The sequence below is a fragment of the Cupressus sempervirens genome, chromosome 11 (genome assembly GCF_028749045.1).
Source record: "Cupressus sempervirens isolate cs-2001-9-10 chromosome 11, ASM2874904v1, whole genome shotgun sequence".
In the NCBI taxonomy this organism is placed as follows: Eukaryota; Viridiplantae; Streptophyta; class Pinopsida; order Cupressales; family Cupressaceae; genus Cupressus; species Cupressus sempervirens.
Window position 1 is genome coordinate 535619319 of NC_143128.1, and position 13682 is coordinate 535633000.

At 32.0% G+C, this 13682-nt stretch overlaps 1 protein-coding gene across 2 annotated transcripts; it reads left to right on the forward strand.

The window, feature by feature from the left end:
- The first annotated feature begins 5112 nt into the window (after positions 1 to 5112).
- LOC149530745 (Phosphoenolpyruvate carboxylase family protein) lies at positions 5113 to 13171 on the forward strand. Of its 2 annotated transcripts, none has more exons than XM_089809295.1 (2): positions 5113 to 6472; positions 12944 to 13171. In XM_089809295.1, the coding sequence occupies exon 1, from the start codon at positions 5367 to 5369 to the stop codon at positions 6375 to 6377; it is 1011 nt and encodes a 336-aa protein (XP_089665421.1). In that variant the 5' UTR covers positions 5113 to 5366; the 3' UTR covers positions 6378 to 6472; positions 12944 to 13171. The 2 variants fall into 2 exon arrangements, with proteins under 2 accessions (XP_089665421.1, XP_089665420.1); XM_089809294.1 differs by lacking the exon at positions 12944 to 13171 and adding an exon at positions 11501 to 11831.
- Positions 13172 to 13682: the final 511 nt, after the last annotated feature.

Here is a 13682-nt window from a genome sequence, read left to right on the forward strand (position 1 = left end):
CCAAGACCTGTCAAGCCTAACAAACAGTAGTACGCTGCCCCTTCCAAATCTGCAAGCACAGACCTTTGTCTCCCTTGCGTGTGGGATGGCATTGCAAAGAGCCAAGCACATGGGAAAGGAGTATGGGAAGAAGAAGTTAGTGGGTAAGTATTCAAGTCTTTTCCTTGTTTACTATATAACTTTTATGACATGATCAGCTCTAAAATAGAGTACTTCGCATAGGTGGCAGGTGAGTGGGATACTAACCATGCGCTAGGAGTTAGGATAGGTAAAATAAATAAGGTTTTAGGTGGGGGTATAGGAGATGGGTAAGAGTAGTAATTGCATAAAGTTTATTAGGTGTGCTAGGAGATGCTAAATAAGAATGAATATAGCTATCAAATTTAATATAATATATATATTTGCATTAACGAATTTGGTTATGGATTTTCTTTGATTTTTTTTATTTTTTATTTTTTTTGAAAGGAATCAAGCAAGGAATATGCTCTGTTGCCTTGGGATCAATTTTCTTTTCTTTTTTGCAACTCCCATACAAACTCCAGAGAGCAAAATTGCTCCTGGGAGTGCTTTTTTTTTTTCTAAGTAAAAATTTTCTCATTAAGCTATATTGTTTTGTTGTTATGTGATTAGTGATTTCTTTCCTTGTGTTAATATTGATTCCTTTTTAACAAGCATACTAATACAAGGATCTGTATAAGGTGTTTTTTTTTTTTTTTTTTTTTTTTTTCTGCTATGATTTATGTTTTATTAATCATCATATACAAGGTGTATGTTCCTTTATTTCAGGATTCAAGGTGATGCATAATTCTTAATCAAATTTGATTGTGTCAATTATGAAATTTAACAAGGAGATAAATAACTTTGTGATCACAATGTAGGATTTTTATTTCATCTTAACACTTAAACATCAAATTGGAAACCTCAACATATCAAATTGCTTTTCATTAACATAATTGAAAATTTTTTAATTCATAATTCAAAGACATTATCTATCATTCTATTTTCTCACATACATATGCAAAATTTGAAATCACATGAGAGAAATACAATGAGGTTTTCATAATCTTTTTCTTTCTCTATTATTCATCCTGGTTCAAGGCTCCATTGGGAAAGAACTAGTAAGAAAACCCGATGTCTTTGCCAATACATCAAAATTCAAATACATTTTACATAATATTACAATTCAAATGAAATCTCTTCAAAATCCTTCACAAGTGCTCTCTTCCAATACCTTCAAAACTTTAAGGAAATACAAAGAGAAGACAAGAGCTGACCCGGGTGAAACATCACAACATCAAGAACACAATAAGCATACACCCCAACCCGATTTTACACAATAGATCTAAACATAGGACCTGACTAGGGGGGAGGTGGATTTTCCCAATGGGAGACGTCAAACACCATGCCATAACATAGCCCTTTTGGAGCTAAAACTTCAAGAACTTCTGTTCTTCTACAAGGCCCTTTCGAGGCTAATACCACAAGGATTTTCATTCCTTTCCATATTCAAGAATTCACAATATCAAACAAGGCATGTGCTGACAAGTAGGGGCCCATACACCCTACCCTCTTTCCCTCCTCTCACCATGAGAGGAGACTCTACACCATTGAGGTCCAACTAAGGCCCTTCCCCCGTACATGGCCACTTCTTCCCTATCCAAGGGTGAGTAATGCCAAAACAATCCCCATGAAATCCCCTCAAAAACAAAACATCAAAACAAGCATAAGAACAACATCAAAAAACAAATTAAGATCCCTCCAAATCAAACCCAACACACAAGCAAGCAAAACAAAGAACAACACAATGCCTTATGCATGATTCAAGCATGAACAACATGAAAGAAAACAAATTCAAAGAGTGAAGAACTCCTACCTGCACAAAAAGTTATGGTAAGATGGTAAGTTGAGAAGAGCTTTTCCTTTTTCTTCCTTCAATCTTCAAACTTTCTCCCAAAACTAGAGATTGGGTAACCACCCCAAAACTACTCCAAAAAGCCTCCAAGTATGATCCCTAACTCAACTAGACTTCAAGTAACTCAAGATGGAGTTTGAGTCACCAACTCATGTAGGAGACAATCAATTTTCACAATCAACCAAAAGTAGGGTTTTTGAGTGACCCTAAAAGTCAACCAAAGAGACTAAGGGGTTGGAAAGTGCTTCCCACCCATATCCTTACCCCCAGGGTACTTAAATTTAATATTTTTAAGCTTTAAAGACTTAATAGGAACAAATAAAAGCTAGGGGAATAGTAAGACCAAATAACAACTTTTAAAGATAGACAATGCAAAGATAGCACAAATAGATAAGGGGTTCAATTCCGTCTTTCCATTAGATTTTCAGACTAAATTTCCTGCACACTCATTGCACACATCAGTAGTTCAAGAAACACACACACACACACACACACACACACACACACACACATATACGCATCAAGAAATTCATGTAATTTAAAACAACCATTTTTCGACAATTCAATTGTTTATCTTGTTCTATTCATTAAAATTGAAAAATTCAAAGTGTTAGTTTTGCATTCATTCAATTCATTATCATACATGTTCATAAAATATTAAATGATGAAAACAAATATCTAAAAGTAAAGCATCACACATCATAATAGCATAATAATGTTCTAACATATCGAGTCATAAGTATCAAAATAATAATGTATCATTGATGCTAGGATGGGTCGGGACGAGGCCTCACATTATCTGACTTTGCAAATTTATGTACAATATCTTCTCTTACACAATGTGTCTATTTTGTTTTGAATTGTCCTCAATGATCTTGATGTGAATGTTACATAAAAGAATGAATATTTAAGAAAAATATAATAAAATATGTATATGTATTATATAAAATAATCTCTCATATCTATTCATATATTGTGATTTTTTTAAAAGTACATATAAGTATAAAAATAAATAAAATATATCTAATTTATAATATAAAATAATATATTTATAAAAAAAAAAATAATAAACAGTATTACTTATTTACATATCAAAGGGTCTTTGGTCTATTGGTGAAGTTGAAAGGCTTGCAAGAGCTCAACAAGAATCAAATTTTGTTGAGTGCAAACCTTGAAAAAGATATTAAACAAGTGTCACATAGTTGCTAAGTACTAGTGAAAAGTATAACTAGTAGTATATTAAATTTTTCACTATTATATTTATTATAATAAGTGCTACATATTTAGTAATTAATTGAAATATAAGTTAAATTTTCATTTCATAAAATTATATTTATTAACAAAATTATATTTAATATATAATTATATATTTACTCTATAATAATAATGAATTTAACAAGGCAAGAGCCTACAACACAATGGTAAATTGTGAGCCTCAAGCTTAACTAATAATTGAAATAATTAATCATAAAAAATAATAATAATTAACCTTGGTTTCGGCCTCTTACCCAACAAAATAATAATAATAAGGGATTTAACATATAATTTTTTAATTTAGTTTAAATATTTTTTTTTACAATTTACAATTTATAATTATTCAAAATTGTATAGTTATGAATATAGTTTATTTGATAAATTTAAGGTTTAAATATAACTTGTGGAAAGATAATGAAAAAATATTATGGAATTCCACCTGTGCAATTATTTTGTCAAGCCATATATATCCAAAAAAAAAAAAAATTATTATTTGTACTTTAAAGACACATTAAAGAGAGAGTTAAAGAGATATATTCCTCGTAATAGTTAGAAAACAAGGAAAATTGATATATATATATATATATATATATATATATATATATATATATATATATATATATGAAGATAGATTGAAAAGAGGGATAATGATAATAGAGATTTATAGATAGAAATGAAGGATACAAAGAGATTTAAAAGAGAAAGAATGATATGTTATTATAGGGACAATGAATAGAGATAGTTGGAAAAGAATTTAAAATAATAATTCAGGACTATATTATTGTAAGAAATATTTAAATAATAATTATAAAATTGAGTTAAATCAATGAAGTATTTGTTTCTACCTTTTCCAATATAAATTCAAATATTAAATTTTAAAATATAAATTGTTAACTACTTGATCCAAACCATCAAAAGAGTTAGTAAGTTTGAAGAATAATATTAGTTTTACAAAAGTAAGGGACAATGTAAAACTAATAAATATATTTAAAATAGAAAATATAAAACGATACAAACTAAATTTAAATTTTTTTGTAACAAAATTTATAAATATCTTTAGTAAAAATTTATCAAATCATTATACCTTAAAAATATAATTTTTTTATTAATTAATTTAATTATAATTTAAAATAAAAAATTTAATTTTAAAATTAGAATAGAATAATTTTGAATTATTATGAAGAAAATATTAAGTAAATGTATTTTTAAATGATATGATAATTAGTTTTTAGTAAGATTTTAAATAAACTTAAATTCAAAAATAACCTAGATTGATATATTTACTATTTTGGTAAGAAAAATTATTTAGTTATTATTGATTAGACATGCATTTATGTTTTAGTTAGCGATGTGGGAGATAACATAATTACTTTTTGGAAACAATTTGTCACAATTCTCAAAAAGATAAAGCTATCATTAATTGCATGCCATTATTGTTGTTGGAAAAATATGTGTATTTTCGTTAAGGAAAATTGATTTTTCTTCTTACCAAAAGTAGTATGGACTAATAGAATAAATACAAAATGTCATTGTAAAATAAGGAAAAAAAGAAAAATAGATATACGCATTGTAAGTTCCATATAAACTTTTAAATTCTTTCATTTGGTTAATCTAGTTAGAAAATTGCATTCAATGAATGCAATATCCTACAAACTAAAAAAATTATGAATTTTATTTTAACTTATAAAAACAGATATGTCTTATCTTATAGTATATATTTATAATATTTTTATTACATTATATATATAATATTAACTAATATAAAAGTTAAAAAATTAATTAACTTTGAATATTCAAATTTTTATTTACGAAAATATCCAATATGAAAAACCTTCAAACTCTCCATAATATTTATACTTTTAATATAGCAAGAAGAGTGGGAGCTCTTTATTGGTTGATAGATGTAATTTTAATCACTATAAAGAGCGATAGCAACTTTAGGCGAAGTAGCCTCCATGGGACCATAGCCTTAAATCTACAACAGAGTATTTGGGATTTGAGCTCCAGTTCCAGATACGTCTTCCGGAACGTGCTTCACACACGTCGACAGTGACAATTTGATCAGCGTGGACAGATATTCCATCCTAATCTGATCATGTCCTCCATTTAACCAAGCCGGTAATCAAGTTGTTCTACTTATCCTGCATTTGATTTGGATTGATATAGGAGAAGTTCAGTAGTTTTCTGAATCCCCAAACCAATGGCATTGGCCTTCATTTCAAGCCCTCGGACTCCATTATGGTCTCCCAGGTCCAATTCTTTGAAACCCCACACCCAAAACAATCGAAGCCAAGTTGCCCCAATAATGTGCAAGAAGAAGAAGCAGGACAATTCGGGTTCGAACACCATTAGGGCATCCTACAACAAGCCTCTCAAGGCCCGCCTTGCAGAGGGCGAAAAACTTTATGGGGTTTTTCTTTGTAGCTTTTCACCACTTGTAGCTGAGATAATGGGCTATGCAGGCTATGACTTTGCTGTTGTTGACATGGAGCACGGCCCTGGTGATTTCATGGCGGCCGTTCCCGTGCTGCAGGTATTGGCGGCCACAAATACCCCTGCGATTATCAGGATCCCTGATAATGACCCTGTTATGGCTAAAAAGGCCATGGATTTAGGTCCCCAGGGGCTTATGTTCCCCATGATTGAGAGCCCTAAGGACGCGAAGAAAGCCGTTTCGTACTGCCGCTACCCGCCCAAGGGCATCCGCGGGGCTGCACATCCTATCGTCAGGGCTTCCCGGTATGGGATTAATGAAAATTATTTGAACGAGTATGAAGATGAGTTGCTGGTCATGTGCCAGGTGGAGTCTGAGGATGCCGTGAAGAGAATCGACGAGATTGCTCAGGTTGAGGGTGTTGATTGTATTCAGATGGGTCCAACTGATTTGGCCTCTAGTATGGGGTTCTTGAGCGACCTGGGAAACAAGAAGGCCAAGGAGATGCTCTTTAGGGCGGAGAGAGGGGTTTTGGGGGCTAAGAATGGGGCTTTTCTATGTGGTTTTGCTTTGCCGTGTGATCCTCCGGATGAGCTTCAGAAGAGGGGCTACCATATGGTGAGTGGGGCTGTGGATATTGGCTTGATTAGAAATGCTGCCCTTGCGGATATCAGGAAGTATAAAGCCTGGAATGGTGCTGGTGCTGAGGCTAACGTGAAGGAGGGTCATGATGTGGAGGTTTTGACTGGCAATGAAGCTGAGAAGGAATATGCATGAAATTCATCGCTGCAGTTGTGCACTTGGGGATGTGTTGAGTGAAGGATCAATTGCAATCACTGTGGAGATCTGTAGGGTACACAAAATCGTCATAGGTAGGGTTTATAACTTTTTGCAATCGATTATGGATCTTTAGAATTTACTGTTTTAACGATGAAGTTATAGGTGATCTTAGAAGTAAACTGAAAATCCTATAGCTTATATAGAACAACTCATAAGCTGGTGGACTCTTGTAAGATTCAAACCTACAACTGTTAGACAGTGTTAGTGGATGGGAGTGTTTCCGTTATGTTCCTTGGAAAGCTGTAAATGCTGCAATACACCCAAAGATCTGCGGGTCTACAACATCTGCTTCTATAGAGTGTCTGTTTTTAACTTCATTTTGGGTCAAGCTATTGTTATGAGGGCCAAATGTATATAGATTTGTTCATTTTGTTTATGAACAAAGAATATGGGTTCCTGGAATTTTCTAAAGACATTAAACCCTGGCTGATGTTTGAAGTTTGGTATAGATTTTTGTTTTCAATTTATGGCAATAGGTGCAATGCATTGTGTTTATGGTTTTGCTTTTCAGGCCGGAGGTTTTTAGGCATCCCATTATGTTTGGTTTAGAGGGTCTGGTACTATGCCTTCTGAGTTTTTTTATCTGATGATCTTTACGTTTAAACTTTGATGAAGCCAAATACATTTTTTCCAAGATGCTATTGTGAATGAACATGGTGCTCACCAGTCCTTCAGTTTCTAATTTCAAAAATATAATTAAAAGTCTATTAAGATATTTTACATATATTAATAATCAACTATTTGCAGTAGTAAAAATGCTTACATTGTTCAACTTCATTGCTATTCAAAGTATATCATTAGTGGGACAAATGTGGTTAACCAGTTTTATGTAGTAGTGTACTGTTATTAGAACATTTTAAGTGGGTATTAGACTCAACTCTATATGATTAGTACTTCTTTTAAACCATTATGTACATAATCATCTTCCATTATTTGTAACTATCTAGAAGCTGAAAGAAAAACAACAGTAGCTTTTAGCTCTTCACATTTCCCCAAAATCATAAACCCAATGTACTTTTGCCCTTTACCCCACAATTTTAATCAATAAAACTAAAATCAAGTGTTTAACTGCAGCAAAGTAGTTGTGGATGAATTGGTTAATCGGTGAAGTAATTTAGATATGAGTACAGTGAGCAATAATGTATTCACCATAGTGGTAGATGAGTTGGTTTGAGGTTGTGGGTACTTGTGGTCTCAGGTTCAAATCTCTCTCATGTTTTAAGAGGTGAAACATTTTGCAGACGGCTGATCTCTCATGGGGGATTAGGCTCACCCTAGCTCGCATTTACCGCTAGTCATCACATGGCTAAGTCGTGAGGATACCCCATATATATATATATATATATATATTTTCATCGCTACAGTTCTTGTGCTCAGATAAATGTGTAAATTGTGCATAAGATGCTGGGGAGAGGGGTTATGAGAATTTGGAGTTTACAATAGCACGAAGAAGTATCCGGTGCAACAACTGTTGGAAATTGAGTATATGGCTTCGTTCTCTTATCGTTGATAATATTGTAGCTTTTGGTTTCTCTTTTTGACCTTTTGATACTGTTGCATTACATTCAATCTGTCGTGATATATAGAACTTGATAATGACCTGGTCATTTTTTCCTTGGCCTACTAATATTGTTAATGTTTTACTTCATTAATTATTAATAAAAATTACTACAGGCTTCTGCATTGATCTCTGCAAAGTATTGGATGCTCCCAAATCTTGTGACGGTGGCACCGCTGCTACAGGAAATTATTATTCTCAATCTGTCTTTACAGTATGACTTTTGGCCTAGATTTTCAAGGTGTAAACATACTATAGATTTTTATGACTATAAAGCGTAACTCTGTTTTCATGATCTGTAAATGGATATAAAATTATTAAATTATTTCACTGTTTCTAATCACCAAAATTACTGTAGACTTAGGTATATGTGAAACAGTTATGAACAGGTGGGCCTGATTTAGTAAAGTTTGGTTGGCCTTGATATGTTCATTGGCAAACACCATCGAATACTTGGAGTAATAGGACTGTAGGTCTAATATGTTTTAAAACTACAGTCCACCATGCCAAGCATGGGAAGAGCATGGTAATGGCCGGGGAGAATTTAGCTAATTATAGTGTAGCATGGCAGGTATGCGAAGGGGATGGTGATGGTCTGGGTGAAGTTGCCTAGCTATATGGCTCTTTAGTTATGGAGTAAATTATAACATTTTGAGTAAACATATATCTAAATTAAAAGTCAATTCTTCTACTAAGCATGAACTTGGTTTGTGAATGCATTGCTCTGGGTTTCAACCGTTGGATAACTTTTTAATATTTTATACATACAGTCATCTCACCAAGTGTATTCAACTAATTAAACCGCAACCTTTTAACTGTTGTTCTAGAATTTTCAAAGATTACCTCTAAATCTGAGAGTAGTTGCATCCTCTTTTTGAAGACCTACTGTAAATAGATTATGAATATAAAATTATGGAATCTAGAATGATAGTTTTTTCCTATGTGGGAGGTATTTCCGTGATCTAAGTCCACGTCCAGCAGCCCGTATCTGGAGTACCTTTTTGAATCCTCTGCCTGCAAACCGGCTCACCTCTTTGCCCTTGGCTAAACAGCCGAATATCTGCACTTGATTTGACAGTTTATACAAGTTATTAATTAATTTTAAAGTCACAGAGCAGTGGTTTTGTGATTTTAAAATTAATTAATAAATTGCATAAACCGTCAAATCGAGTGCAAATTTTCTGCTGTATAGACATCTCCCACCTCTTTAATCCAGGAGCATAATTGAACTTGAGACCAATGTGGAGGAAACCTACAGCCCAAGACAACTCTGCTACTCAAGTGGGTTAAAATTTTAGATAAGAACTTCACGTTCATTAGTGGACTCAAGGGAGACCAGAATTACGAATGGATAGGTAAAAATAAAAACTCGTCCGCACAATAAAGGCAAAAAAAAACTGATTTTTGGTTTGTCAGTTTTCATTTGTACATTTAGAGGCTTGAGGAGGGGAGAGAAGGCATTCTTACGTGATTGCAAGCTATTGAAGGTGGATTTGGAAAAAAATGAATGTTTGATTAAATTTTAGCATTTTCTTAAGTTTTTTTTATAAAAATGGGTGATCTTTTTCTGAATAAACTTTTAGGAGCTTGGCAAGTTGTTGTCAAGTGAGAGTTTTCCAACTATGGTCCAATGTTTCTCCATAGGTCCATGGGTGTGTCTCTTAACAAACACTTGGTACAAAGTGAATACATGTATGGATTTTGAAACAAAGCTATTACAAATGTGGTGGAATAGACTTTTATATTTGTATAGAACTTTTTTTTGGTTGAAAAATTATATAAATTAAATATTAATAAATATTATTAATTTTATATATCTTAAAAATTTATTGTAATTATTGTTTGCAAATTTGCATCCTTTAATAAGATGGCTCAACCATTGTATCACAATGTTTTTTTACAAAAATATATGATAGAAAGCTATAGACAAAAGACCATGGTTGAAAGGTCCTTGAGTCTAAGTTATGAAAATGTTTGAAGGTCTATTTTAATAATTTTACAAGGAAGAAAGAAAAGAAAATAGAATAAGGTAATATTTTAGTGGTTGACATGTAAAATTATAAGTGAAATGAAGAATTCAGATAAAAAGAGAATAAAAATTGATATTAAATATCAAATAGTTTTATTTTTTTTTAAAATTATAGGCTTACTTCATGAAAAATTGTTACATATGATTTAAATGTGTTGAATCTACTTATGTGTTTGGTACATCTATAGTGTGAGATTTGAATAACACTTCTTTATCTTCAGGATAAATTTTTATAATTTAGATTAGAAATTTTCTATTAGAAGATTTGAAATATATACAATAGATGCTATTGTTTTTAAATAGTCAAATTCTCCATAAATAATTGATTCAATCTCTAATACTTGTGCATAGAATTGTTGTTGAAACCTTTGTCTTTGTTCAACTATCAACAATGTTTGATATACTATGAAGTGCTAGCTTTGAGAAATTGCTCAAGACATAATAGAGTTGTATGAGAGTGGTATATTCTTTGCTGTTACACTATTCACTAACAAGATCAATATATTTATGAGTTTGCAAACCAAAGGCACCTTAAAGATGACATTTTTTCCCCTTGTATTGTGTATATTAATATTATAAAATTGCAAGTTATTTTTCTTTTTAGTAAATTTGTTCTTTTTTTCTCTCTTTTGGGTAATCTTGTTGTGCTTAGCTTCTTAACTACTCTTGTACATATCTTTCATTGGTTATAAATCTCTATCTCTTAGCTCAAAGTACATTTTTGAACTTTTTATGATAAATTTATTTATCTTAACAACCAAACATCTTCCTTATATTACACCTTTAGTTTTTGAATATTATATCTTGAAATTTCACAATTGTTCACTTGACTTTTCATTTAATCTCAAAAGAGTATGTATATGTTATCCTCGAGTTCATAGGTAACATTTTAAAACAAGCTCAAATTTATTGCGACTTTATGAGATTTTTTATAAGGACTACAACTCTTCCATGTACACTTCATTAATTCTTCATTTGTTTCTCTTCTTGCAATTGGCAATTATGTAACTTCCTACCAAGTTGTACCTTAAAATTTCACAATTGTTCATTTGACTTTAAATTTATATCCCCAAGTTCATAGGTAACCTTTTAAAACAAACTCCAATTTATTGTAAATTATGACATTTTTTCAAGGATTACAACACTTTCATGTATACTTCATTAATTCCTCATTTATTTCTCTTCTTGCAATTGGCAATTTCATAAGTTCCTACTAAGTTTAACTTTCACAACACTAGGTGTTAGCATGTCTCAACATTCTCAACTTCTACTTTTACCAACATGTGGTCATTGTATTGTTGCCTTCTACTTCATTACAACCTATCTTTAGTGTTCACATCCCAACAAGTCTACATAATATTTCTTCTAATATGCATTCCTAATTCTCATATTATTTGTTTCTTATCGACTCTTCATATTTATTTGAGTGTAATGTGTGGGATACTCGATCTCTAATCGAAAGGTATGTTGTAGATGCAAGGGGATGATATCTCCAAAGAATGGAATTGAAGCTGCTTGGGATTGGAGGATCTCCATAGAATAGTAGGGTCAGAGCAACATACTATAGCTCTTGAATATGAAGAGATTTGAGGGGATATTATGCTAGTTGATCAATTCCCTCTGCTCTTGCTTGTGCTCTAGCACCCTCTTCTACTAGTGTTGGTGCTTATGATTCAACAAGGTAAATTGTAGAATCTAAGAATTTGTTTTCAAGGATTAAACTGATCTATCTAATCAGATCAATCAAAGATCCATGGATATCAAAACAATATTATTTATTGTAACTAAACTAAATGTTCATCTACTAGATTAGCAAAAGTTGGAGTCAAATAGCTAGATAAAAGTAACTTTAGTTTACTTTAGTCATTGTGATTTTGTTTGAGCTCAGTGAAATTTGATTTCTTCAAGGATTGTAATAAGTAGAAATAGGGAACAAAATAGTTAGAAACATTTTTTAGGCCGATATTGAAAAAATAAAATCAATCTTATGTTTCTATAGGGATCATCTATCAAGTGAATAGGTATTTTATATTCAAGGTTGTTCGCCTAAAGTTAAGAGGAAAGAACTACAAATAAACTAACATAGATGTTATGGAGCACAACATAAATAATATATGTATTATGTGAAAAAAACATTTTTTTATTAGACCACCCTTTCTATCTCTCTCATGGAAGAGTCAAATGAAATGAAATTTTTATGTTCGACCCCTACTATAATTCTATTATTGCAGCACAATAGTAGGGGTATGCATGTGAATGCACATGCGGGGGCAAATTATTCATTTCGAGCTAGAATAATGTATGACATAAATTCTTGTAAGGGCCCACCCTACAAGCTTCAACAACTATTCAACCCTTCCCCGAGGGAGATCAAGTAGGCAGGGTACTTATGCATATAGAGGAGCTATTCTCCACTTGGCCATCAATTAATACCCAACCTTGGGTGCCCCCACACAAGGAGCCACATGCCCTACTAAGCCTCAATCGAGGAAGTCACCTAAAGCAACCATCTAGCCAACTTAGTAATGTCACAACCACACTTCTTGATGATGCTAGCTAACTGAAACTATCCAATAAAACCTAGCTACCAATTAGAGAAAAATGGGCCCTTAGAATATAGTAGGGGTTGTATCATTATGGATTGGAATAGTCTTTTTAGTAGGTATTCTAAATTCTTTCATATATTAAGATAAATTGATCTTTTGGGTTTAAATTATCCTTCCTCTTAGGTTCCATTTTTATCTTAATGGGAGTTTTAAAGTATGGATCTCTATGGATCTCATGTACCATCATTCAATTTTGAATTATTAGCTTAAAAAAATTATGTCATCACACTTGAAATGCTATTATATTTAGGGTTTTTTCATTGCTTATACAATAAAATTACTAATCTTCTCTTTACATACCTGGTTATAGGATGCTCATGGCGAAGCACATTATAGTATATGTATGTTGTTGGTCAAAGTTATGTTTAAAATGGGAGGATATGGGTTGATTCATATCAAAATGGAATTTTTACTAACACTCCACAGATCTACATTATATTTCTTCTCAAATGCATACCTAGTTCTTATATTGTTTGTTTCTTATAGACTCTTTGTATTTATTTGAGCATATAATAATGGCTTGCTAGGATTTATGACACTTTAATCTTATGATCTAATGTGTTTAGTAGAGATGAAGTAGGTTTAAAGGGACCTCAAAACCTTTTACTAGACAATATTTAATAGGAAACACACAACTAACCCACAATAGACCACTTGAATGTAATGAAAGAAAAGGTTATGAAGAAATCTTGAAACCTTGTGTAATATGATGTCCAACAGAATAAGCACAATCAACCCATATTTGACAACATTATTATAGTGAACCAACAACAATAGATTTTGAAGAGGCCAAAAATTGCATGCTTATGAGACAAGTTGCAAACAACCTAAACCAAAGGGTTACAAATTCACAAAACAAAGAGCAACATAAACATTAACATACAACTAGCACTTGCACCCAAAGGAGATACAAGGGGTACACCGATAGTTTAAAAAGTGCAAGTCTATTTAAGATGGTTCCCCACATATTTTTTTTGTTAAGCATTTAATATAATACCAAAAGAAATGTAAAATAAGAATATAAAATAAAAATAGTTAAATAATAAAAG

Bases quoted from the DNA above. Each gene is read 5' to 3' on its own strand.
- LOC149530745 (XM_089809295.1), top strand. From the start codon at position 5,367: ATGGCATTGGCCTTCATTTCAAGCCCTCGGACTCCATTATGGTCTCCC.